The following is a 27,707-nucleotide window of genomic DNA, read 5'->3' as shown; positions in this document are numbered from 1 at the left end:
AATATAAAATGCATATAATACACAAATATAATACATTTTCTTTTGATGGGATGAAATATGACCTACCCTGCTGAAAAAAAAAATGGATTAATCTAGTCATAGCTGGTTTGATGGTCCTGGCTGGTTTAAGCTGGCCTAGCGGGTCTAGCATTTAGAATGTAAACCAGCAAATCAGACCAACCTGACCAGGTTGGAAGACCAACTTACACCAGCAATCCAGTTTCAGCTAGTTTAAGCTGTTTCTTTCAACAGTGCAATTATGTTTTTGACAGGTTTCAGAAGGGATCATCCATTTGTGTTTAAACAGTCTTCTCGATATATCTCTCTTTCCTTATCTTTATTCAATGTCAGAATCTTCCAGCAGATTATCCGTTGTCATGGTGCTTTCCCACCTGTGCAGGTATCATGTGTCCATGTGCTGGTGCTGTATTTTAGCACAGACCCTGTGTGCTGTCTAAACAGTCAATAGTCTTTATATTAATGTAGACCCTCTATGTACACAACCTGTCCTTTTCGGCTGTCACCATCTCAGTTCTTCCACTGGATTTATTATTAGCTCAAAGCTTTTAGCAAAAAAAGAAGAAGAAAAAAAAAGTATGTCATTTATCAGAACCTGTTGAAGAAAGAGTGACTGCAAAGCCTGTTTAAAGGAACAGTTAATTCATAGATTAATATTCTTTCATCATTTACTCAACCTCATGTCTTTTCAAACCCATATTCTATTTTTTTTTTTTCTTTGAACACAAAAGGGGAATTTTGAAGTAGCCATTTTCCATTAAGTTTAAAGTGAAGATGTCTTGTCAAGCCAAGTGGAAACCTGTTCAGAGTAGGTAAAAAAAAGGTAAAAATGGCAATTTCTTCACACACATGTGGTTTTATAATGTGCAGTTGTGACTTTGTATTGTACAATTGCAACTTTTTACCTCATAATTGCAACTTTATTTCATATAAAATGTATTTATTTAAAAAACTTGGTCCCACTTTATATTTGGTGGCCTTAACTACTATGTACTTACATTTAAATTAATCAATGCACTTATTGTGTACATACATGTTTTTACATTGTACTTGTTTTTAAAAAAAATACCTGCATGTAATTACATCTATAATTACACTGTTTACCCATCCCTTAACCCACCCTTAAACCTACCCATACCACCAAACCAGTACCTAACCTTACCTGTATCCACCTCAATAACAGCAAAAATGTTTTGCAATATAGTATGAACACAATAAGTACATGATTTTACTTATTTTTTTATTTAAGTACATAGTAGTTAAGGCCACCTAATATAAAGTGGGACCAAAAACTTTATTCCGTATTTCCTTTGGTGTTCAACAGAACAAATAATAGCATGCAGGTTTGGAAAAAAAACATTTTTTGTGCGAAATATTACTTTAGCCAACACATCGGCCATTGTGTGCCTATTGATTGCTTGTTTAATGGCAGTATTCCGGTATCCAGAGTGAGGTTGTGTAAAGTGCTGTGAAATTTAGTCTCTGTGAAGATTAGTCCGTATTCAGTGGTTCAAAATGACCTGTTCTGCTGAATTGGTGTGAGTGTGTATGTGTTTTCTAGCGTGTGTCTATATCGATGTTGTTTCTGCTTATCAGCTCTTTTATCCTCTGCAATGCAGCCACTCAGTCAATATTAAAACTGCTATCACAATGAAAAGTTGCGAATATGGGAAACGATTGCCCTGGAGGCAAGGCTGACTGTGTGTGGAAGAGCGGTTGCCTACAGCTAGCGTCTTCGGTTTGACCACAATTTGAACCTTCGTTGTTCAGGCTCTTTGAATAGTCTGTCTTGGAGACGGGGCGCTGATGGAAGTGGGCGGACCGTGAAGTCCCTTCAGCCCTGACCTTTCAACCCCCTATACTGCTTTACCTAAATCCACCGTGCCACTGAACATGGGGCCTCATTGCCATGACAACCTCACCAGGCATTAATAAAGGGCCCTGTAATCTTTAAGTAGTACATTTTGCTCAACACTCTGAGGATAGGTTCAGGCTACAGTTCATAGTGTTATTGCGCAAAAAAATACCAGCTGTTTCATGTCACGATGCCAACTCTTTTTGCGCTCCAGACTATGATCGACTGTTGCTGATTGTCAGTGGTTATCTGTGTAAGACAGTAGGATGTTTACAGAGCTCACCGGCTCAAGTGACAAACAACGTTGTCGTGTCGGCAGAGGAATGATGGCATGCAATCTATCATTCCAGATGACAATGTTCAGCTTCCGCGTCTGTTACTTCATTCCTTGCCTAAATGCACATGCTAATGCGCAGACAATTATGCATGCATGCATGCACTCACTTCCCAGGAGAACATTTCAGACCGGTTATTTATTGAAAAAATGCTGCATGAACGTAACTCATCGGTGGCCTTGCGTTGAACGTGCTCTTTGTTTGTTCAGAATCTGCGAACACGTCTAATTTAAAATTAAGATGCATAACGTGCACATGTTTTGGGAATAATCAAAACAAGACCTATCCTCCCTCCCATTTCTTGTTGCTCTGTTTCAGAGTTGAGATAATGCCCTGATGTTTGTGTACGCGCGTGTGTCGCATTTGACAGTAATTTCTGCCAATGCTTCACAGCCGCTCTGTTTGATACCAACCCTGCATCTAAAACAGGATGTTCTTGTCTTGTATTTTCCAGGGAGCTGCTTGGAGACAGTTATAGGTCTGTACGGTGAGACCATTGAAGTGCCATGCAACAATGGAAATAACAAGCCAAATGGCCTTATTTTCACCAAATGGAAATATGTGAGTGTTGCTTTTTTTATCCTACTAAGCATCTGGGCCGTTACTCTGCCCTGCTAGTCTGTCTGGGTAGCCAAGCAATATACAGCTACTCTCACCATCATATTGATTTCTAATTTAATCTCTATAGGTGCTAAATGTGTGTTTGTTGGTGTGCTAATGGCCCTGTTATCTCGTTCAGGTGAAAGATGACGGCACTAACGGCGATCTACTCGTGAAGCAGGCTGCGAAAGACCAGGCAACCGTGTCCGCCACAGACGGCTACAAAAGTAGAGTTAGCATCGCCACCAACTCCAGCCTGCTGATCGCCCAGGGCTCACTGGCCGACCAGAGAGTTTTCACCTGCATGGTGGTGTCTTTAACCAACCTGGAAGAATACTCTGTGGAAGTGAAAGTTTACAGTGAGTATACATAAAATACACACTCACACAAAATATTTATAAATAAGAGCAAATCAGAGAGGGGAATAAGATTATTCAAGCACTGCTTTTGGTCTATGATGAAACCGAATGTAAGCGTCAGATCTCAAAATGTATTGGAAAGTGGGTGTGGAGATGTTAGATAAGGGAGAGAATAACATGTGTGTAGCCTTGATATGCTTGCATGCTTTTAGAGATATATCAGAGATATGATATTGATATTGCACACTGTGTTCCAACATAAATCAGACAGATTGGCTGTTCTCTGGTGTGCATACAGTATACTCATATATATATATATATATATATATATATATATATATATATACAGTTGCATGAAAAACTATGGGAACCACTTGCAGAATCTGTGAAGATGTGAATAATTTTAACAAAATAAGAGAGCATACAAAATGCATGTTATTTTTTATTTAGTACTGGTCTGAGTAAGATATTTTACATAAAATATGTTTACATATAGTCCACAAGATAGAAAATAGCTGAATTTATTCAAATAACCCCGTTCAAAAGTTTGGGAACCATTGGTTCTTAATACTGCGTGTGGTTACCTGGATGATCTGCAACTGTTTTTGTTTTTGTTTTTTTTGTGATGGTTGTTCATAAGTCCCTTGTTTGTTCTGAGCAGTTAAACTGTTCTTCAGAAAAATCCTCCAGGTTCTGCAAATTCTTCAGTTTTCAAGGATTTTTTGCATATTTGAACCCTTTCCAGCAGTGACTGTATGATTTTGAGATCCATCTTGTCACACTGAGGACAACTGAGGGACTCAAACACAACTATTAAAAAAGGTTCAAATGTTCACTGATGCTCCAGAAGGAAACACGATGCATTAAGAGCCAGGGGGTGAAAACTTTTTGATTTTGAAGATCAAGGTAAATTGTACTTAATTTGTCTTCCGAGAAGCATGCAAGTATCTTCTGTTGCTTCCGAAGGGCAGTACTAAATGAAAAAAAAAAAAAAAAGATATTTCAACAAAATATGAAAAATTTGGACATCTTCATCCCCTTCAAAAATTTTCACCCCTGACTCTTAATGCATTGTGTTTCAGTGAACCAGTGAATGTTTGAACCTTTTTTAATAGTTGTGTTTGAGTCCCTCAATTGTCTTCAGTGTGAAAAGATGGATCTCAAAATCATACAGTCACTGCTGGAAAGGGTTCAAATATGCAAAAAATGCTTGAAAACTGAAGAATCTGCAGGACCTGGAGGATTTATCTGAAGAACAGAGCTCAGGTTAACTGCTCAGAGCAAACAAGGGACTCATGAACAACCATCAAAAAAAAAAAAAAACAGTCATAGATCATCCAGGTAACCACACACAGTATTAAGAATCAGCGGTTCCCAAACTTTTGAATGGGGTTATTTTAATAAATTCAGCTATTTTTTTGTCTTATGAATTATATGTAAACATCTTTTATGTAAAATATCTTATTCAGGACAGTACTAAATAAAAAATAACTTGCATTTTGTATGATCTCTCTTATTTTGTTAAAATTATTCACATTTCAACAGATTCTGCAAGTGGTTCCCGTACTTTTTCATGCAACTGTGTGTATGTGTGTGTGTGTGTGTATGTATGTATATATATATATATATATATATATATATATAATATTAAATTCATATAATATAATATTCAGTGAATGGCGTACAGTTATCACTAAAGTTATTACTAAATTCAATTTTGTGTAAAAAAAAAAAAAAAATTGTTTTTAACTTTCATCCAAAGGATTTAAAACTTGTGGTTGATATTGCTTCCAGTGCATTCGTCACACTGTAAATGGAAGGCCAAGTGGAGGGCATTGAATTTTGGGACACAGTATTGGTCACAGTGTGCTCTGGTTGTAACTATAATGCATATTTTGGTGAAAAAAGTAGGTGGTCTGGGTGGTTGATATGTAATTTCAAGCAGTATCTTTACTTGCTTAAACATTATATATACATTATATACACACACACACACACACACACACACACACACACACACACAGACACGTGTTTCCATTTTTTTATGGGGACATAATGATATGAACAAACAAACTGTATATTCTATCCCCTAACCCTACATATCACAGAAAAAAACATCCCTTAGTGTGATTTATAAGCTGTTTTCCTCATGGAGACCAAAATATCTCCACAAAGACAAGGATTTTGGATATTGCCATCTTTGTGGGGACATTTTGTCCCCATAACGTAGGGTTTACCAGGCGTGTGTGTGTTTGTATAATTTTTTTTAGAGACATTTATAGACACATTTTATGAGAAAATGTAAAATGAAAAAAATGTGTATAATTAATTAAATGTAAATTAAACTTATACTTTAAATATATTTAGTATATTTAAATATACTTTAAAATGTAGAATCCAGATAAAAACAAAGGTACATATCATAGTATGATACGATGCTTTATCTCTTATTGCAGAAAAACCATCAGCCCCTGTAATCAAAAACAAAGCGAAAGAACTGGAAAACGGCAAGCTGACACAGGTGAGTCGTTGTCTTTAAACTTTTCCTTTAAGACCCAGAGTTTCTGCTGCTGCTGTCGTTGCCCGTAGACGGTGTTTTCTCCAGTACACAAACCATCCGGTGTACTAACAATGTGCAGGATCAAACCCTGTGCCTTTGTTTTCATTACCCAGCATGCCTCTCCAGTAGTCTCAACATTGACACACACCTGCTGTTATCACAGTCAGAGGTGGCTCAAAGACGGCACTAATGATACGGACATCAGCGAACGCGTCTGTGGGGCGTACACACCTGATTTAGGCAGTGCTCGAGCGATTGTCACCCACGGCTACACAGGAAACAGCCACTTTTATGTTGTGTAGAGTTTGAATCTCAAACACAGGAGGATAGTAATATTATTCGGCTGCATGAGAACAGGAAGCATCTTTGATTTGAACTACTTGGAGCACGTACAAGGCATCCCACGCAGTCCTTATGACTGGTGTTTGTAAATGGAGCTGGGGGTCGTTATTTTTCATTTTCTCCCTCTATCTCGCTCTCTTTTTTAATGTAGTTCAGAATGCTAGGATCTTAGAGTCTGGCTGAGGCGGAGGTGTGGGGTGGGGAAGGCTAGTGTTGTGTATACAGCAATATGGGGGTGCTTTTTCCGTGGCCACCCACAGAGGTTTTTGTGTTCAAAGTGCCGAGACTTGCTTAGACAGAGAGAGGGGAAGGGCACGGAAGAAAGAGCGCCTCCTCTGAATATATAACATTTAAAATAGCTACTTGTCTTGAAAACATGCAGATCTCTGGCTGAAGGTCTTATAATGAGAGGGGTGAAAACATTTAATAGGTGTGCCACTTTTGCATAAAAAAAAAAGAAAGAAAAAGAAAAGATGTTTATGTACATTTTCCTGTTATCATGGTAGCAGTTATTCATGAAAAGGTCAAGGACAGTCATATTGCTAATCTTAATCAGAATTGGTTCTTTAAAATCTTTTGGGATTTTATAAAGTGAAGTCTGGATCACAGAGGTGGAGCAATTCTGTAGTCACATAAAAGCATGTATGTAAATCAAAAACAAACAGCACAACCAGTCTAGTCCATTTCTCAAACTATTGACTGTTGTGAGCCTGTTCTTTTTTATTGTTTTAGCATATTTTTGATTGACTTAAGAATCATTCATTTGGGAATCAGACTACAGTGGTATTACTTTCATAAAATGCTTCTTTTAATGAAAAAAAGTGCAACCAGTGTAGTCCGATTCACATATAAATCCCAAAATATGAATCTCAAAAATAATTTGTTCATGAAACAGACTACATAGCATGACTATTGTAGTCTGATTCCCAAATGAATGACTCACATGAGTCCGTTCTTTTAGCGAATCAAAAAGCATGACCAGTGTAGTGTGATTTGCAAATTAAAGGGTTAGTTCCCCCAAAAATGAAAATTCTGTCATTAATTACTCGCCCTCATGTCGTTCCACACCCGTAAGACCTTTGTTCATCTTCGGAACACAAATTAAGATATTTTTGATAAAATCCAGTGGCTCAGTGAGGCCTGCATTGATAGCAAGTTAATTTACTTTAAACTTTCACTTTCAAACTCCCAGAAAGGTACTAAAAACTTATTTAAAACCGTTCACGTGACTACAGTGGTTCAACCTTAATGTTATGAAGCAACAAGACTACTTTTTGTGCGCCAAAAAAAACAAAATAATGACTTTATTCAACAATATCTAGTGAAGGGCTATTTCAAAACACTGCTTCATGAAGATTCGAAGCTTTACGAAGCTTTTTGTTCCGAAGATGAACAAAGGTCTTACGGGTGTGGAACGACATGAGGGTGAGATTTTTGGGTGAACTAACCCTTTTAATGACTCTGTTGAATCAAGTTCTTTTTGGTGAATCAAAACCATAGAGCACAAGCAGTGCAGTCTGACTGATTCTCAAATGAATTTTTTAGTGAAACAAAAACACAGAGCATGACCAGTATGGTATGATTCCCAGACAAATGACTCTTATGAGTAGTAGTAAAAGAATACAGTGCAACCAGTAGTCCAATAGATTCTTTAATAATGACTTTAATAATGACTCTTATGACTCTTATGATTTTATTCTTTTTAGTGAATCAATCTCTTACAACTTACTGTGGTATATGGTATTCAGGCTCAAGAGATGTAAATCAGCAATGTTACTGAATGGTTTTTGTGTTTTTTGTGAAGCTTTTGTGTGCAGCATCAAAAATAAAAGTATTAATAAATACTGTAGGTCATACTAAAAGAATTAGTAATGAAACGGAAATCCTTAAATTGTTTGCTGAAAGCATGTGCAAATAAACCACGCCATTAGTGGGCAGAATTCATTCTTAGTGAATCCCACAAAGAGTCCAGGAAGGAAAGTGCTTAGTCACAGCTGCTCTGTTCCACGGCTCAATGAAAACTACAGGCTTCAGGCAGCACTCTACACTTGAGAGGTGATGTATCATCGTCCGGTTCCTGAGGAGGGTCCGGTGTGTTATCGGAGATCGGAATCACAGTACAGTGATTTCCCCCACCCCATCTCCCCCTTGTTCGTGGTTCCTCTAAAATCTTGGATTTCTCACGCCACCCTGAACACCTGAGCACATGCATCATCCCGCTGTCTGCTTCTGCTTGCCTGCCATTATTACCCTTCTCTCTTTCTGCTGATCTCTCTATCCTGGGGCAGATAGCTCGTCAGCATGTGATCCTGTCAGCATGTTATTAATGCAGAGCCTCTTCGGCCTCTGGCAGCGTTTTTTCTCAACCAGAGAGAAGGAAAAGGGCGAGAAAAAGAAAGTGAGGAAATAAGAAACCTGTATCACAACTGTAGAGTAAAAACCCTGCCCATTTTAGCTCATACAGATGATGTCATTATATATATAAAGGTATCTCCCCTGGGCCACCCCGGGACTTACCCACCAGAAGTACAGCAGCAGTGGGATAAAAGTACCTTGAAGGTCATGAACCTTCATTAGGGAAAGTCCCAAGGAAAAGTGGCCCAGAGTCACAACACATGAAAATCATGTTTAGTGTGGTAGACACATCATGTGACAATCTAATGTGATACTATGTGTCACGAGCCCATAAATAGCTGTAAGACAGAGGCGGAACCGAAAGTGTTTCAAACTTGAAACTCATCCAAATTTTTACTGATGGGAAGTTTCGATATAGTCACTAAAGCAGATGCACTATTTGTTCTTTTTCTGGCTGTGTGTTTGTGTGTTAGTTGGGGGAATGTGTGGTGGAGAGTGCCAACCCAGCGGCATATCTCATATGGATGAAGAACAACCAGCCCCTGGAGAATGACGACAAGAGTGAGTTCATATCACAGTCATTACATAAAAGAAGAATGAGGCAATCAAGTCCACTTAACACACAACTCTAATATATAATGTTATAAGCTCATATATATATATACAGTGCCATAATAATTAGTTTTTTTTCCCAATTCACTCTAGATCAATCACATTTATTAAATCATTCATTTGAATTAAAAAATAAATAATTTATCTGTATTTTTATCTGAGTTTTCATTCCCCTGTCACATTTATTTACCTCAAAATAATAGTGAACTCATTTAAAATGACATAATGAACAAGAAGTGACATCATTTTGAGCTATGACAAGCCCATTTTAAAGGTTACTACAGTTAACATTTTTGTTGAAGGCCAAACCCTTAATAACAAGGAACAGTTAAGAATATCCTAACATCTTCATTTTTATTAATGTAGGTTGAGATGGCTATAGTTTAAATTCCCTTGAAAATCACTTTTCTGCAGTCAAAAGACACTTGTTTCATTGAATGACTCAACAAGTATGTGCAATATTTCCGTCAAGTTATTATGAAAAGAATGAATGTGTTTCTACACTGGATGTGTGTGGCATGTTGTGATACAGCATAACTAAATATTGCACATATTGTAAGCATATTGGCGCTGTACACACTGCAAGCAGCCAATATGGCATGTCATGTTTTCAACTGACAGACACCCGGTACCTGTTTTTGACATGCTGCAGAACTACTCCTGACACATTTTCCCATCTCTCTGAAATAAAGAAGATTCATTTACAAAAAGCATAAACTGATTACCATGAAGTTTTATGTTACGTATTTTAGTTTTTTCAGCTTGTGGTCTCAGACTGACTAGTTTTTTTTTCTAACCATATGTATATGCAGTTTTGTTCCTCTAAAATAACCCTTAAAAAATATATATATATAAATAAATAAATAAATAAATAAAGGAAACTTGCCCCTTTAACTGTTGCTGCAGTCTTGAGCTCGCACCTGATTGGTTTGTGGTTAGTGAATATTCTGACAGTGTTGACAGACTCAAGCTGTTGTTATGTGGTGTTAGGCACTTCCAGTGTGACAGTCACTATGTTTGCCAGCTGTAATGACGGAGGTGTCTATATGTGTGTTTGTGTGTGACTGCAGCGATCATTATCACATCTACTGTCACCAAGGACCCAGTCACAGGTCTGTCCAGCACCTCTTCCGGTCTGAAGTACACAGCCAGGAAAGAGGATGTGGCATCACAGTTCACCTGCACAGCAAAGCATGAGATGGGCCCCGACCAGGTTTCAGCAGCAGAGACCTTCCCAATTCACTGTAAGTAACTTAGGGTTAGGGTTAGTTAAGGTTAGGGTTAACTACATACTACAAACATTTTTTAAAAACACACATTACCATTCAAAAGTTTGGGGTCAGTAAGATTTTTTAGATGTTTTTGAAAGAAGACTCTTATACTCACCAAGGCTGCATTTATTTACAGTAAATAAAAAATACAGTAAAACAGTAAAAGTAATGTGTAAAATGTATTGTGATGCAAAGCTGAATTTTCAGCATCATTACTCCAGTCTTCAGTGTCACATGATCCTTCAGAAATCATTCTAATATGCTGATTTGGTGCTTAAAAAACATGTCTTATAATTATATCAGTCAGTGTTGAAAACAGTTGTAATGCTTAATATTTTTTGGAAACCGTGATACATTTTTTCGGGATTTTTTATGATTATGAAGATCAAAAGAGCAGCATTTATTTGAAGTAGAGATAATTTTCTAACATTATAAATGTCTTTCTTGTCAGTTTTGTTTAATCAAATGCATGGTCAAAATTTAGCGCCTTAAAAATGATACGAACACTGATCAAAGCGGTGCACAACACACATTTTTGCATCATCCTGCAAAAAAACATGAACAAATGATAAAATAAAATAATATAAACCAGTTATGTATAAACATAATGCAGAGCAACACCTCACAATGAAATAAAAACTTTTAACATTTTAAGACATTTTAAGAAATGCTTTAAATGCAGATAGTGTAGCGAGCATCTGATAGAGAGAGGGAAGACATTCCAAAACATACTGAAAAAGCCCGGTCGCCTCATTTTTAATCGTGATTTTGGAACAATTTGGAGCAGCAACTGGGAAGATGATCTGAGAGATCTCCGAGAAGAATGGAGCCTTAAAATATCTGATATGCGAGTAGGAGCAAGTCCATGTAACGCTTATGGTCATGAAACCCTAAAACACATTTTCTGATATGTTAACAGATATGTACAGGTTGCACATCAATGAAAACAACAATAACACTCATTCCCCTGGTTTCACAGACAAGGCTTAAGCTAGTCCTAGACTAAAATGCATGTTTGAGCTGTTTTAACTTAAAGTAACTTGCACTGACATATATTAAAATATGTTAGAGCCATTGTTTTGTCTCAAGATGTACACCAGTTATGTTTTTTTCTAGTGTACGTTTATAAAAGCTACTTAAATATCCTAATTGAACTAAGGCTTAATCTTGGCTTAGTCTAAGCCCTGTCTGTGAAACCGGGCCATTATGTTGTTTATTATTAAAAAGTTTTTTTTTGTTTTTTTTTGTTTTTTCTGAGCGATTTCATTCTTCTGGTTTAAAAAGCAAAGTTGAACTGATGCAAAGTCCCTTTAAGACAAGTTATTTCACTCGGCGGCCATCTTTGAAACACCTCTCGGGCATGCAAGTGCAGCTCCTATCTCTTTGAATGGGGAAACATCAAATTCTCCAAAGCTGTTTGCCAAGCTTTCGATTAAATTTCATAATTGAAATCACCAATGAAATCTGACAATAATTGTCTCATAAATTTTGTTTCTAAACACTAAAATCATGACAAAAAAACTGTGGTGATTGGCTGCCGTGGCTGGAGAGTATGCAATTATGTCATCTGTTTCTCCATATTATTTATGAGAATAAACTCATTTAATACAATCACTGCATTATATTACGCATGACAGCAGAGAATTCAAATGTGACAGGCAAAAACTAAAATCTTGAAATCGTGTATCGCACCAGTAGCCAATGAAGAAGAGCTAAGATAGGCGAGATATGCTCCGTCCTTTTTTCCCTGTCACGAGGTATGAATATTTGCTTGAAGAGGACCCAGATAAATCAAATAATTGATTTCTTTTTTGATTCTTGTATTATTATTAAAAGCCAATACATTACATTTAGCAATTTAGCTGATGATTTTATCCAAAGCAACTTAAAAATGAAGAATATCACAAGCAATTTATCAGCCAAGGGCCAATGTTATTTATTATTATTTGTGTCTAAAAAAAGGGATGCATAACAGTCATTCGGACTGCCCTAGTTAAGCTGTATGTTTTTGTGTACAGCCAGCAAAGACAATAAAAAGATGTCTATTTACGGTACCTGTTAATTTATTTATGGAAAGTATCAGTATGAGCTTTTTGTGTATTATTTATGTATTATTTCATGGTCTTTTTATATCATCAAATTCAATTCAGGTAAGATGTTATTTATTGTGACAGTAGATTCAGGCTACTTGTACACAAACCAGCACCCCCTAGAGGCGGATCTGCCTTATTAGCCCAGAGATGAAAACAAATTGGGATTGGGATGGTAGTCAAGCGCTGGGGTTTTTTCTCTTCCCGAGATGTGACACATGCTGTGTCTAGCGCTTTGATGCATTATTTGCTTGATTTTACAGCTGGTTTGAGGGGTCCGCGTTCACGGGTATCTGCGTATCTGTACATCACCCAGTATATGAAGCCATCTCTTGAGTCCTGAACCTTGAATTGAAGGTCTCAGCTGGTAGCCAGGCTCAATTTGACGATTTTTTTTCTAGGTCTTGTCAGGCATAATGCCAGTAACCAAGTCTGCTGTAGCGTCACTCTCTCTCTCTCTTATCTAAATGCTGAGAGGTTTGTTCAGTGCCTCAGGGTGAAGATGTGATGTGAAATGCTCTGTGGCTGCTGGGCGAGAAAACGAGGGCGAGAATGAGAGACTGCAAATGGTTGTGGAAATGAAGGCGTTTAAGCCCCTTGGGGTCTGCAGAATGGCGCGGTGTCTTAGAGAATGTTTTTTTAGTTGCTTGCTACATGCTGGAAAGTCACACCGCATCCCTGCAATGACAACCATCATGTTTTTTTCCTAATGTTTGTTTTCTCTCCTTCTTTCTCTTTCAGACCCCACTGAGAAGGTGAATCTACAGGTTGTTTCTCAGAGCCCCATTAGGGAAGGTGATAATGTGACACTGAAATGCCAGGCGGACGGAAACCCTCCTCCCACCAGCTTCAACTTCAACATTAAGGTGAGAGATCACCGACTGTGTCCACAGCAACCATGCCAGTCCTTCATCTCCAGGGTCTTGCTGTCTGCCCTGTATCCTTCCCTACAGGTTAATTACACCATCTCTCTCTCTCTTCCCCTTTTCAGGGCAAGAAGGTCACGGTGACTGACAAGGATGTCTACACACTGACTGGCGTTACCCGAGACGACAGTGGCTTGTACAAGTGCTCCCTTCTTGACAACGATGTAATGGAGTCCACTCAGATCGTCACAGTGAGCTGTGAGTGGGGAAAAAGATGCTTTCTTCTTCTCTATCTCTCTCCCATCTCTCCCTAAGGGCACCTACACACTAGAGAAAGACCTGATGGAGCATTTGACAGATATGGAAAGATCTTTTTGAGGTTTGGTAAAACCAAGCAATAATACAGAGTTCCAAATGCATTCTCTGAAATTCTGTTGGTCAGTGCAGCAAAAGTTAAACCTTTTTGAAAACTCCTGCCAGGGTGAAGATTTTCAGAAACTCCATTTGCAGTGTTGATGTGTAGCCGGTGAAACCAGAGATTTTGGCTTGTGACGTCAGAGTGTGCGCTGTTATCTCCTTTGTTTGACGTCAGATTGTGCTCCTTTGTTTACATGAGGCAAGTCTGTGCAATGGCGGACATAGCCAAAATATTGCTGCTAAAAACTGTGCTAATAGGGGTTATGCGCAATCTAACTTCCGTATTATGTAAAACAGATCAGATTACTTCCGGTATAGGTCTTTTATATGTGCTTCATGAAAAAAATTGCTGTTTTATTCAAGATAACTTAAAAGGAGCGAGCAAAGATGAGCATGACTGATGTCCCCCGCATATGCAGATTGATATTTAAAAGCTTTTTTCATTTTTTTTCTTCACACTAACGTTTAGATATTTAATAGAATAAAACACCTATAACAATGTGAACTAGGTAGTTTCGCTGATTACCTTAAAAGTCCATAGATATGCTGTCAGTTCATACTTTCTCTGACAAGCGGATGCAATGAGACCAGTTTTCCGGTTTGGTCATGTGACGTTCGACATATACCCTATAGGGCTTTGATTGGCCAACATGGCTTTACAGTTTAGGTTTTATTGCCAGCTGTTAGTTTGGCATGCTCTTGACAGCACTTCATAGCATGTTTTTGCATTTTTATGTGGACGGAGATTTTTTTTTTAAACTGTGCTTGTGTGGACGAGATTGTTTTTTAAAATGGAGGAAAAAGTCTGATTATTAAAATACATGTGTACGTGTGGAATAGGCCTAAGATGACTTCAAGATGTACTTTTTTATAAAGATAATGCTTTTATTTGAAAATAATTTTCATATTGCATATTTTTCATATTAAAATTTTTGTATTGAAAGTATGGTAAATACTGGTAAAATGTACCAACGATCACATTTAATTCACATCTGAAATATATAACAATTAGGCTATCCATGTCATAGTGAAAACTATGTAGCCTACCAAAATTTCATTAACAATATAAGTGAAATCTGATTGTAGTTTTGAAATCTTGGTTCCGTCTTACGTGCGTGGGTGATTGTGAATGCACATACTAATTATGATTGCACATCAAAGTGTTAATAGTAAGCAAGTGCAAGGTTTATACTATAATATAAATAAGGAATATTTGACTCCGGGTCATTGAATTCTTAGAAAATAATGCACACCCGAGTTGGTAATGCGAGGTGGTAATTAGACCTCAGGTGTGCATTATTTTCTAAGAATTCAATGACCCGGAGTCAGTTATTCTGCTTATACTACAGTTACCACACCTCAAGACACTGTTCCGATGTTGTATTTCAAAACATTTGTCAGGTTTTTGTCCTTAAAACACTCTTGTGTGTGGGACTAATTTCTTACGCATCTCATCCCAAGCCTTTTGCTAATTCCAAAACATCATTTCAGAACTAGTAACGGAGGCTTGAGCCTCGATAGCAGAATAATATAGTTATTAACGCAATTGAGAAAAAGAGAGAGAATAAGCATTTGTGAATTAGCCTACCTGATCTGTGCGTCTCTCATGGCAGCAGTGTCTCTACTAATAGCGAAAATGTAAGTTTATCTACCTCAAGAACCGCACAGTTATAACCTCGCTGGTGAGTCATGTATCTTAAGTTACTCTACAGTAACTAGGTTGTAGGCTGTAAGGACCAATTGAAATAACTGAAATCATTTACTAACCAACGCCTTGACTAGATGGCACACACGTTTACCTAGCCAAATGAGAAATTAAATTTACATTTATGGTTCATGAATAAATACACAAGCATTTTCTGGGAAAATATTACCTATTCGCTATGTCTCACTTTCGTTTTACCTGTTTTCATTAATGTGGAATGTGTTAATATGAATAATAAACAGATAGTTTTATCATGTTTTTGTAATTACCAGATAAAAATGGGCGTAAAAGACAAAAGATGCAGAGTTTAATATCTAGCACCATTAGCTCACCCGAACTTAATCCATTGTTTGAGTCAGTGTTGCTGTAGTCAAGCCTGAATAAACTGACTCAGCCGTTGAACAGATGAGCATCCAGAGTTCACCAAACTTTTCCTTTCCAATTAATTTCTTCCTTTATAGTACGAATTAATGCACGAGTGAAACGTTAATCAATTCTATCTTCAGTAGGATTAGCGAAGGGGGCGGGACACCAGGCAGACAGCTTAATTAGGAGTTTTTGACTCGAGTTGAGGCTGCTACGGGCTCCTGCACGCTGATAAAGCTCACAATCTCTGGCCTTTCAATAATTTCTTTGGGGTGAGTGTGTGCGCACGTGTGTGTGTGTGTCTATTTAGTTCAAAAGGCCTGATGATCTCCATAATGTGGATTTAGTGACGCTTCGGTTTGGAGATTCAGATGTATTTCACGGCATCTGTGCAGCACGGTTTCAAAGCGGGTGGCATCTCAGACGTGCGTGCGAGGATAGAAAACAATATCTCAGGCAGGAATAAGGGGTGCGAAAAGGACCCCTTAGTGCTTTTAGTAGGCAAAGAGATATGATGTTTTTCAGCCTCTTCAGTGGTTGAGATATTTTGAGGGACAGGTGTACAAAAAAGGAGCCTGCAGCGGACTGATATACGCTTGTCATCTCTTATTTTCTTTCTGTCTCTCTCTTTTAGTTCTGGATGTAAGCCTCACTCCCACAGGAAAGGTGTTAAAGAAGCTCGGGGAAAACTTGGTTGTGTCATTGGAAAAGAACTCCTCTAATGAAACAAAGGTGACATGGACTAAGGTAAGAGATTGTAAGGAATCTAACAGATCTGGGTCGGTTCATTTTAGTCCTCCAAGTCATGCTAAACAAACTATTTGTTCAATTTCTCCAGGATAACCGTAAACTAGACAAACTGCCCGACTTCTCTCAGTTGACGTATAGCGACGCAGGTCTGTATGTGTGCGACGTGTCCATTGTAGGAATCAGACGCAGTTTGTCCTTCGAGCTTACTGTAGAAGGTATGATTTATTATACACACTTTTATTATACATGATAGTCATATTTCTAATAAATAAAAAATAAAAACAAAAAAACAGTGATTTTTTTCAGTATGTGTATACTAAAGCTACATGATTCGGGAGAAATTAAGAATCACAATTTTTTTTGTTTGTTTGTTTCAACTAGGTATCACGATTCTCCCATGATTCTAAACAGACAACTAAATAAAATAACACAATTTACTGGAGTTTCTGATAAAATGATAATTGCTGCAGCCTATTTAAATAATTAGAATGAATTATTTTTTTAAAAAAAAATGGTTTGAATGAATGATTCAATAACTCACTCATAAAGACTTCACTTGTTTCATTACTGGATGAATCAGCGTTTTTGATCAAATCTCTTGAATGAACGATTCAATGACAACTACATCATTTGTCGCCACCTAGTGGTGTACCAATGTAATCGAGGGGATCTGAAAAAAGTGGATCTGCTCTATTTTGTTTGCTACCATAGACATCAGTGTTTATATCCGAACTATAAACTTTTATCCCGGTACTTCTGTGACCATTTGAATTATTGTAAGACAGAAATAATGATACTGTGTAGTTGAAAAGACTGTTTGTGAAGCTGTTTACCCATACATAACAGCTGCTTTCTCTGGTTCAGCGGCAGCGCAAACACAGATTTGAATGTTCCGGATTGAGATAGCAATCTTTTAATTGTACAGCTCTAATATACACATATTATACTTTTGTTTATTGATATATTTTTGTTATATATTATATTATCTCCAGGTGTTCCAAAAATTTCAAGTCTGACAAAGCATCGCAGCAACGACGGCAAACACAAAGTCTTGACGTGTGAGGCAGAGGGTTCACCTAAACCTGACGTGCAGTGGAGTGTCAACGGAACAAACGTAAGTCACCGTCACTGTCAGACTGAATATAGACTGAATCTGATCTGATTTGTTCATCACAAACTTTACTGTTGTCCCGAAAGAATCTTGTACCTTGTACATTTTTATGCGAGAGGGAAAGATGCCCAGATATTTCACTTGATTCCGGTCTAGACAAGATGAAAGGTGCACAGGTGTTTGAAGTCGCAGGTTTTCAGCACCCAGAAGGGAAGAGCCAACTTTCAATTTACGTTAAAAAGGGAACAGTTGTCCTGGGACAGAACTGTCTGGAATAACATACAAAGCCTTATTATTCGTCCCATGTTCAGGAGACTTTTTTGACAAGAAGCGAATTTCCACAGAGGCCCATCTCGCCACCCTCCCAAACGCCTCTCTCTGCCACCTCTGAGGGGAGTTGATGACTCTCCTTGACTTTACCCCACCCCGTTTCCACTCACTACAGCTGGAAACACTGTGTTTGTGTGTTTGGTATCCTAGATATCCCAGACATAGTGTGTGTGTCCCATGAGTCACAGTGTTTGGGTTTTGATACAGAGCAGTCTGACCGGCACTCACCGTCACAGTACCGCAGGCACACCGCGATACAAACACACACAGTTAGCTGCTTCTCAGTTTCTCGCTGGTCCCAGTGGATGCATTTCAAATGAATGAGTTTAGATCTGGTGTGCTTCCTGTAAGGTTATGGAGTCACACCCTGTGTACTTTGACTCCTATAAAATCCAAGACAAGTGGGTTAGTCTTCCTAGTGCTGTAAACATACAACCAATTTTTTAAACACTTAGTTTACTGTTATACAGTAGTTTTACAAAATATAAAAAATAATACATCCTTTTAAAAGCAAAAATGCAGTAACCAAGCCAACAGTGAAACAGTTTAAAAAAAAATATATATAATAATATTATTATTATTATTATTATTTAATTTAGATTAATTTGGTATAATTTCTTCATCTTCTGATTTAAGACATAACTCAGTTTTGACAAAATATGTAGTTACTGCTGTTTTATCTTAATGTGAAAAACATTTTTAATAAAATATAAATATATAAAATATTAAATACATATAAATATTAAATTAAATATAAATATATAAAAATAAATAAAAAATACAAACCAATTAAAGATTCAGTTAAAATAATCAAAAACCTTTAAAAACAAATTTAAAACAATTACAAAACTAAATTAGAATTCATGTTTTCCATGTTTATACACATTACAAAGTTTGGGGTCAGTATGCTTTTATTTTATTAAGAAATATATATATATATATATATATATATATATATATTTTTTTTTTAAGCAAGAATGCATTAAATTGATCAAAAGTGACATTAAGGACATTTATAGTGATACAAAAGATTTCTATTTCAAATAAATGTTGTTTCTATTTATCAATAATATAATGGTTTTCACAAAAATCAACTTTTTTTAACAGTGATATATTAGACTGATTTCTGAAGGATCATGTGACACTGAAGACTGGAGTAATGATGCTGAAAATTCAGCTTTGCCATCACAGAAATAAATTACATTTTAAAATAGGTTAAAATAGAAAAGTTATCTCAAATTGCAGCAAAAAAACCTTACCAGCCCAGTAACTTTTGAACGGCAATGTATAATAATAATAATAATAAAATTGTGTTTATATTAAATTGGGATTTGATTGTGTTATAATGGCTGCTTATTTATGGTATATTTTGCTGCTGATTTGCTGTGTGTTCGCAGTGCTGGCATTAGTAACTCATCCTGCGCTCTGTGAGGGGTTCAGTGCTCACTGTCTGCCTTAATGACACGGATATTGAAGTGTTTTTGTGATGGAGACTCATTTAATGGCTGTGTGATTACTGACAGTGAGATTTTTAGCCCCACACTGCACTCGTTCTTCCAGACCCTGAGGTGTGTGTGTGTGTGTGTGTGTGTGTGTTGCGAGAGTTTCCATTAGCGCTGGGTGTGGTGCAGAGTAGACTACATGATACTAAATAAGCTGAGGATCATTCGCGCCCTCTAGTGGTGAGGTGTATTAATTAGCGCCTTAAGCAAAGAGATCCGACATAATTAAACCAACTTCACATTAACCTTCCTAGACATTCTTGCTGACTCTTGCTTTTCATTATTTTTCTTTTTTAATTAAATATAAAAGATATATAGAAAATAACTTTCCCGTAAACAGAACATTTCTGTTTGTGTTGCAGGATGAAATGTCATACGTCAACGGGAAGGCCACATACAAACTGACCGTAGTGCCCAGTAAGAACCTCACCGTCAGCTGTCACGTGACCAATAAACTCGGATCCGACACTAAGGAAATTAGCGTGTTTTCCCGTAAGTACTGAACGCGCTGAAGGGGTTTCCCGCTTTAAGGACCGCTTACTAACCACTCAATCGACCCCTTTAAAAAGGCTCATTTTATAGGGCTGTCAAGAAGAGATTTAGATTAATAAGAACCATTAGGCTACATACTTAAGATGGTTAATAAGACCTTATGGCGGTTTGGGATCAGACACACTTGTATACAGTGCAAAAACACTGAAATACTTTTTTTGAACAACAGAAATAGATGAAACATACTATGTTATTTTTCTATAATGATAGATTTAACATTAATGACATGTATTTTGTTCATGGCAACAGACTAGTTTGACAGCCCTGATAAGTAGATGCCATAGCTAACATCTCTTATGTGCATGTGAGGAGATCTGTGAAAACTAGCATGTTTCACACAGTTTTGCCTGTTGCACCACTCAAATGCAGGGTGATTTAGTTGAATATTTTTATATTATTATTAGTGTCCTGGTGTGAACACTGGAAAGACAGGGCTGGCTGCTCTCTCTCAGGTCCTGTTGTTCACTCACGGGGCATGAGACGCTCTCTTTCTCTCTTGGTTCTCGCTTTGGCTCGGGTTTTGTTTGTCTGTGTCAGGGTGCTTGGACTGCTATCTCTTTTCCTCCTTTTCCTCCTCCTCTCTTTTCCGACCGCTATCGCATGCTTGTGGTCATCTTCCTTACTAGAATCTGATTGGACAATACTTACTTCTGATTTAAATCAGTTTTGCATCTAAACCACAGTTGGGTGGTGGCTTTTTTTTCTACCAAATTTGTCTTAAAATGCCAGTTTGGTTTAATTTTGCACCCAAAGTTAATTTAATTTTATATCTGATTTCAGTATTTGAGGAGGACAAGTCCAAACCAGGTAAGATAATCTGATTTCATTCACTTGAATTTCACTTTAAATGAATTAGAAATTAAGATCATGAGTCGGAGGGTGTCAAGCATCCTGACATCATGCAAACTTTGTGCTTCACGTCTTTAATCGTTTTTTTTAGCTGTGGTACCTGCAGAAAAATGTCATCTTGAAATATTCCCAGCTTTAATTTTTCCCAAGTAGTGGGATCCTGTCAATCATTTTTTTCATTTCCCAGGATTGCCTTTCCCTGTCAAGAATCATAATGCTTTAGAGGAAATCATAAAGTGTTTATCTGTCCATCACCCTTAGAAAAAAACGAACATGGTGCGGAGCAGGCCAAAGTGATTGTGGGTGTCGTGGTTGGACTTTTCCTAGCCGCTGCTCTGGTGGGACTCATCTACTGGCTCTATATCAAGAAAACAAGGTAAGACGGAACATGACATTGCAAAAACAAGTAGAGTATGAAAAAACAGAATATATTTCAGGCCCAAATCATCTTCTACGTTTAAATTACAACCTGTACTTTAGATGAAGTACATATGATTGCAGTAAAAGTCACAGTATCTGCTGTTATACATCATCATGATTTGTTCAGATTGACAAGAGAAGTGAGCGAGTCAGAAATGGTGTAGCCGCAGAGCTCAGTTTGAAATGTGCTGAAAGATTAATCAAGGTAAAATTGTCCTGTTAGACAAGGCAGTTGGAAGACCGGAGAGAAGGAGGCAGGCACTTCAGAGGAGAGTAAGAAACTGGAGGAGAACAATCATAAAGCAGATGTCTAAAAGAGCAGAGAGGCGTCAAAAGGAATGAAGAAGGTGAGGATTTTTCTCTTGCGGTTTAACATTTCAAAGCTCAGGGCCGAGTGCAAAACTCACACCTGTCAATGGTGGGTGAATTAAGAAAACTTACTGGCAATAATATTTTTTTTACCGGCCATGAAACTTGCATAATATTTGAAATGAATACATTTCATATAAAAATAATTAAAAAAATATAAAAAATCTAGTTATAAAATGTAATACATTTTAAATTAAATAGTGTATATGCATTACTAATATTTATTTATTTATTTTTGAAAATAATGCAAAGAAAATCTATGTCGTGGCCAGTAATATTTATTGGCAGTAAAGAACACACACATATAAATGTGCATATACATACATACATATGAACACACATGTAATTCACTGGCAATAAATATTACTGACCATAAATATATATATATATATAAGACTTCAGATGCAAAAGCCTCTAAATGCCATCTGAAATTTTCTTCTAAAATGAGCATTTTTATCAAACTCGTTTAGGTTCAGTAATTTCACTTTAATGGCAATCAATAGGTCCTTTTCATTGCCATTAAAGTGAAATAACTGAACATAAACATAAAAGCTTGATAAAAATGCACATTTTAGAAGAAGATTTCAAATGGTACTTATATATATCTTAAGTCTTAAGATATATATATATAGTCAAACCAGAATGTATTCAGACACCTTGAACATTTCATTCATTAATACAGTTTATTCACTATAGTTTAAAAAGTGGTAATAAAATATGACAAGATCTGAGTTAAACTGTGTCAGAAAAAATTAATCTTAATTATGTCAGAAGAATTTTTGGTTCCTAAATTTTTATCAGTTTTACTGGTAGTCAACTGTATGAAGAATTTTTGGGTATAATATGTCACAGTGTACTTTATCTTGCTATCCTTCATAGTGTCCTGCACCCACTAGTAAAAATATATCAAAAATATAAAAAATGTCTGAATAATTTTTGGTTTGACTGTGTGTGTGTGTGTGTGTGTGTGTGTGTATATATATATATATATATATATATATTATTTATATTTTTTTAAATGTAATGTGGAAAAATATTTTTATGGTAATGTATGGTCTCTATGACAATGGAATTATTTAGCTGTTTTTTACTTTTATTATTAGTCAAAAATATTGCAGGTTATTGTCACTCTGAGTATCATATACAAGTATGCGTCAGTTTCCGCTTCTCACAGATAGGTGAGGAACATTGTGACCGTTTTGATACTCATATTCTCATCTTGGTGGCTTAATGTGAGGAATCTTTCATTTGTTACGACATGGAGGCTTAGGTGATGGTATTTTTTCCACTGAGGTAATAGATGTTAAAATTTGTGTTAGTCATGGCAGATGTTTTCTTTCATAGACAGTTGTGCATGTCTTTCATTTGAATCGCACATAGCATTTTCATCAGCGAGGTTTCAGACCACTATTCTTACAATGTGATGTAAATAATAGTATATTACAGTAGAACCTGGTATTTGACTTTGAAATGAGTGCAATATTGAGTATGCCAACTCAATATTTTAAATAATTCACCCAAAAATGAAAATTCTGTCATTTATTACTCACCCTCACGCCGTTCCAAACCTGTAAGACTTTCGTTCATCTTCAGAACATCTTTTTGATGAAACCTGAGAGCTTTCTCTTCCATAGACAGCTATGCGATGCTTCAAAAAGTTCATAAAGTGATCGTAAAACTAATCCACATAGGAATTGAGCGGTTTAGTCCAAATTTTCTGAAAAGACACAGTCACTTTATATGATGAACAATTTGAATTTAGGCTTTTATTCACATATAAACAATTATCAGCTCACAAATCAGGGGCCTCATTTATAAAATGTTGCGCAGAAACCATCCTAAATTTGATCTTACGATCATTTCTCAGATGTGCGTACGTGTGATTCATAGAATGAACGTACACACAGAAAATGAGCGTACGCCTCTCTTTCAGATGTGAAATCTATAAATCGCAAATGATCTTGAACTTACGCGCAGCTGAATGGTTTGCGTTCTCTGCGTTTTAGACACCTAATTAATGTCATTTACAAAGAAAAGATCACCAGTCATCGTCCAAATCCTTAGCGAGCTGCAAGAATAGCTTAGATTTCCAAAAACCTGCAGTAATCTGACAAGGAAAAGTGTGTATGTGCACTTTTTCACGTCAAAGACCATTTTTATAAATATGAGCGTTGGCGTGGATTTAAGCGTACGCACTCTAAGATCATATCTGTGCGTACGCACGCTTTATAAATGAGGTCCCATTTGTGGTAAACGGAAGCTCAAGCGTGTTTGCTTGACGCAAGAACCAATGAGGTTCATTCTCGTGTGTTATGCAGCACGTTAACAGCCTAAATTAAATTTGTTCATCATATAAAGCGATTGAGTCTCTTCAGAAAATGTGGACAACCCGCTTAATTCATATGGATTAGTTTTATGATCTCTATATGAACTTTTTGAAGTGTCAAAGTGTCAGTTGAGTAGCTGTCTATGTAGGGACAGAAAGCTCTCAGATTTCAGTAAAAAGATCTTAATTTCTGTTCTGAAGATGAACGAAAGTCTTACGGATTTGGAACGACATGAGGGTGACAGAATTTTCATTTTTGGGTGAACTATCGGTTTAATATCAGGCTAGTTTTTTCTTCTCATCTTTCAAATCACATTTTGTTTTTGTGTCATGTCAGGTATGAACCAGGAAAGAGGCCTTGTCACTGAATGTGCAGTACTACACACTTCAATCATCTAATTCCAGACATCTGATTGGACGGCGACGCCTCCTTCAGGCTGCTCGTGTGCGTCACGCATCGCAGAATGTTTCCAGAATATTTCCTACTCCAAACGAACAGTTTCCTAAAAGAAAAAAAGAAAAGAAATTCCCCCACCATGATCCAAGAGTGTAAAAGAGAAACCACTTGTGTTGTATATTTAGTCTGCACTGAGGACTGCATTTACTTTTGATCGATTCTGAATTTTTCTTTTTGTGTTCCCAGTGAATGTTCTCGTTTCATGCGCATTGCTGATGTGGTGGGCACAGATGTTTTGTTCCCCCTATAGTAAAAAAAAACATGTAAATTCGCTGTACACTTTTTAGGTCTATGTAAATAAGTCAGGGGAGTACGTTCACTCTGCTTAAGGTTGGGATTATTGAAAAAAAATAAGGATTGTGGGACTACATATTGAAATTGCACAGTCCCTCATCAAAAACTCCTAAGATCGCGGTCGGATGCTGGAAGAACGATGAATTCACTGCTGTTACACATCTGTTTGCTCATGTTTTATTTATTGGTACCTCTTTATGACACTGCCCTGTGACATTCATGTTATTTCCTTTAGTTTGAAGTGGCTAAGTAGTGAAAACGGGTTTAGAAAATTAGCATAGCGTAGGGAAATATCCTGCTACACCCAGTGGCCTTCAGGTTGCATTGCATGATGTCATAGTTGTAGGGTTCTGGACACGGCCCGCTAGAGTTTAACGTAGTGACATTGACGTGACTCGCATATAGTATAAATAAACAAGCAAACATCCGCTCTCGGTATCAGACTGGGTGGTAGCAACCTTGCATGCAGAGACTTTATTTTTTTTTGGTAGGAAGTAAATATAAAAGAATAGCCCCTTTATATTGCCTTAACAGAGAGTCAGTATCGGAAGGCAAACTTCAGTCAGTATATTAATGTGAAACCTCACTGTATAGCCTTTGTTTTGCACTTCCCTCAGACTACAAAAACTGCATCTTTTTTTGTTTTTACACATCATTTTCGATGTTTGTCAGGTTGATGTCCGACACTGTAGTCTTTAGCGATGGTTTGAAGCATTGTTCTGTTGACATGGTTTAAAGAGGCTGTAAATATGTTTGAATGTCTTGTGTTTGGCTATTTATAAAGTGTGAGAAATGCAAGGTTAGCTGTGCTTCTGCTTAGTCACTAAAGAGACCCTTTTTATTTAAACTATAATCTCACTTTGTCACGTATATTTAGAAGAAACCTTTTTTTGTTTCATCTCCACAAAGGAGTGTTTTGAATGTTCATGTTTAGCATATTTTGAACCATCAGGTCAGCAGTGAAACCAAAGAGGGTAACCGCAAAAGAAGGCCATAAAGTATTGTAAATACTGACTTTTGTTTTTGTACTTTTGTTGACAATAAAAGTGTACATTTTGAAGAAAATTTCTGGATTTCTTTTTCCATGCACAATGATTAAAAAAAAAAAAAAAAAATATCACATGTAGCAGATGTTAATACTGGCTTTTATAAAACATTTTTTTCCACAAGAACAGATCACGGGTTACATACATTACTGAAAGATGAAAATAATCTCAGAGAAAACTTTTAACAAAGTATAAATTAATTGCACACATCACTGGTTTTTAAATGATCCACAAGGCATTTTCCAACAAACTAAAATCTCTCGTAAAAAGAAGAGGGGAAATGAACAGAAACCGTTCCCCCTGCAGACCTGTCGAAGGCCACGTCCTCTTCCGCTAGAGGGTCCACTCAGTTCTCAGACTTTCAAGTGTAAGATGGAGAGCGAGACCAGTGCAAAAATGAAGTTTCAAGTTCAAGAGAAAACCTGATGAGGAGGAATGACACAGCCAGTGGGAAAAGGAGTCGAAGCGGTCCAGCTTCCATTCCCAAAATTCCCAAATGGCCTTGAATGAAGTCATCGCTTGAGCGTCGCTTTAAATCTTCAATTTGTGGGCATCACTATTACGTCAAATTCAATTTGACGCCATTAAAATGACTAATCTGCGTGTTTTTTGTTTTGTTTTCTGCATGTCTAGTTCTTGTTTTTTTGCATATGGCATCAGTGCAAGTGGGCACCGAAAGAAGGGAAGGGGGAAAGGTTTAGGTGGCTTCCTCCTGCACTGAATCGAAAATAAACAAGGGACATTCGGGTTTGTTTTATTCACGAGTTGACAGGCCCTTCTATTTACAGAAAATGAAACCACCATATTAGCCCTTGCTTGCTAACGCTGGAGTTCACTCAGATCTTGAAGGCGTCCGTTAAGAGTTGATAAAAAGCCAAAAAAAAAAAAAAAAGCAGACAGAAAGAGAACTGTGAACCTGATATTCGAAATCCGTCTCTTTCTGCCTCAAACGATCTGATCTGGTTTGTCATGTTCACAGCGAATTAATGAGATAAAGGAGACATGGTCACACCGAGAGCCATTACTGTGAAATTCATGATACCCAAGAGGCCAAGAACGAGCGGCTGGATGTGTGTATATGTGTGTGTGTGGCAGCAGCGGTGGCAGGAAAGGCATGAACAGCCCGCAGACACTGGCAACACAAACAGAAGCGTTCAGAGCTGCTCTCATTTCCGTCCAGAGTGTTCGAGGGAAATACAAACGTCACTGCTTTAGTAGCAAACCCACCCTAAAATGTGGTTGGACACCTCCAAATACGAAAAATCCAATTTCAGTTCCTCTCTTGAACATCCCGAGCTGTAATGACGATGACCTGAGTGCTGCAGATAAGCCACGTCACTGTAAACACAAGGCTTTTTTTTTTTTTTTTCATAGGATCCTGTCGTTACAAACGCAACACTCCGTTAGGATCCTTTTGGCGAAAAAAGCACACATTTTCGTCTTGTTTGCTGGGTGCGCTAAACGAAAGCAAGCGGAAGTCAGCCTGCGGCTTGTACACTCAGAGTCAGTCATAGTTTGAAACTGTATCGACACGGGCTACAGGCCCTGCCTGGGGGCGACTAGCGCAAACTCCCGCAAAATGTTCCGTGCCACGTCCACTTTGTTCTGCGCGATCATCAGCGCTCGTTTCACATCTTCAAAAGAGTAGCCCTCCCCCATCAGCTTGGCGATCTTGGCGTCTACGTTCTCCCGGGACGATTCGTGCGGTCTTCTGTGGATGTCTGGTGGGATGATCCTGGGAAGTGGTTTTGGAGGTCTCTCAGGTGCCCTGAAGCAATCTCCGGCCACTGTAAACAGGAAACAAAGAGTGTTTAGTCAAAATGGGCCATTGAGAATGGATGGTAGCAGGCCGGCTAAAAAGACTTGGAACACATTAAAAACCCATTACAGGCTAATAATTAATAATTCATTGAGCGCATTCATCTCGATGGCTAATGGCTTCATTTAATA

At 37.4% G+C, this 27,707-nt stretch overlaps 2 protein-coding genes across 6 annotated transcripts in view; one reads left to right on the top strand and one right to left on the bottom strand.

Annotated features, from left to right (window-relative positions):
• The window catches only part of alcama (activated leukocyte cell adhesion molecule a), a 74,060-nt gene extending 48,284 nt beyond the window's left edge, over window positions 1-25,776 (top strand). Inside the window, exons 2-16 of one of the 4 annotated variants that reach the window (XM_051909273.1) lie at window positions 2,663-2,769; window positions 2,948-3,167; window positions 5,624-5,688; window positions 8,898-8,985; window positions 10,107-10,280; window positions 13,139-13,263; window positions 13,389-13,521; window positions 16,386-16,498; window positions 16,590-16,716; window positions 17,494-17,615; window positions 19,807-19,936; window positions 20,777-20,803; window positions 21,107-21,221; window positions 21,489-21,612; window positions 24,298-25,776. In XM_051909273.1, the coding sequence (XP_051765233.1) occupies window positions 2,663-2,769; window positions 2,948-3,167; window positions 5,624-5,688; window positions 8,898-8,985; window positions 10,107-10,280; window positions 13,139-13,263; window positions 13,389-13,521; window positions 16,386-16,498; window positions 16,590-16,716; window positions 17,494-17,615; window positions 19,807-19,936; window positions 20,777-20,803; window positions 21,107-21,221; window positions 21,489-21,579 (1,637 nt within the window). In that variant the 3' untranslated portion in view covers window positions 21,580-21,612; window positions 24,298-25,776. The remainder of the gene's footprint in view (window positions 1-2,662; window positions 2,770-2,947; window positions 3,168-5,623; window positions 5,689-8,897; window positions 8,986-10,106; window positions 10,281-13,138; window positions 13,264-13,388; window positions 13,522-16,385; window positions 16,499-16,589; window positions 16,717-17,493; window positions 17,616-19,806; window positions 19,937-20,776; window positions 20,804-21,106; window positions 21,222-21,488; window positions 21,613-24,297) is intronic. The other 3 variants (XM_051909274.1, XM_051909275.1, XM_051909276.1) reach the window with 3 other exon arrangements.
• Window positions 25,777-25,835: 59 nt separating this feature from the next.
• cblb (Cbl proto-oncogene B, E3 ubiquitin protein ligase) overlaps window positions 25,836-27,707 on the bottom strand; it is a 75,803-nt gene continuing 73,931 nt past the window's right edge. For both annotated transcript variants that reach the window (XM_051909235.1, XM_051909236.1), the window contains one exon: window positions 25,836-27,544. In XM_051909235.1, the coding sequence (XP_051765195.1) occupies window positions 27,294-27,544 (251 nt within the window). In that variant the 3' untranslated portion in view covers window positions 25,836-27,293. The remainder of the gene's footprint in view (window positions 27,545-27,707) is intronic.

The sequence above is a fragment of the Ctenopharyngodon idella genome, chromosome 10, assembly GCF_019924925.1.
Source record: "Ctenopharyngodon idella isolate HZGC_01 chromosome 10, HZGC01, whole genome shotgun sequence".
NCBI classification, from domain to species: domain Eukaryota; kingdom Metazoa; phylum Chordata; class Actinopteri; order Cypriniformes; family Xenocyprididae; genus Ctenopharyngodon; species Ctenopharyngodon idella.
This window is presented reverse-complemented; position numbering and strand designations above follow the sequence as displayed.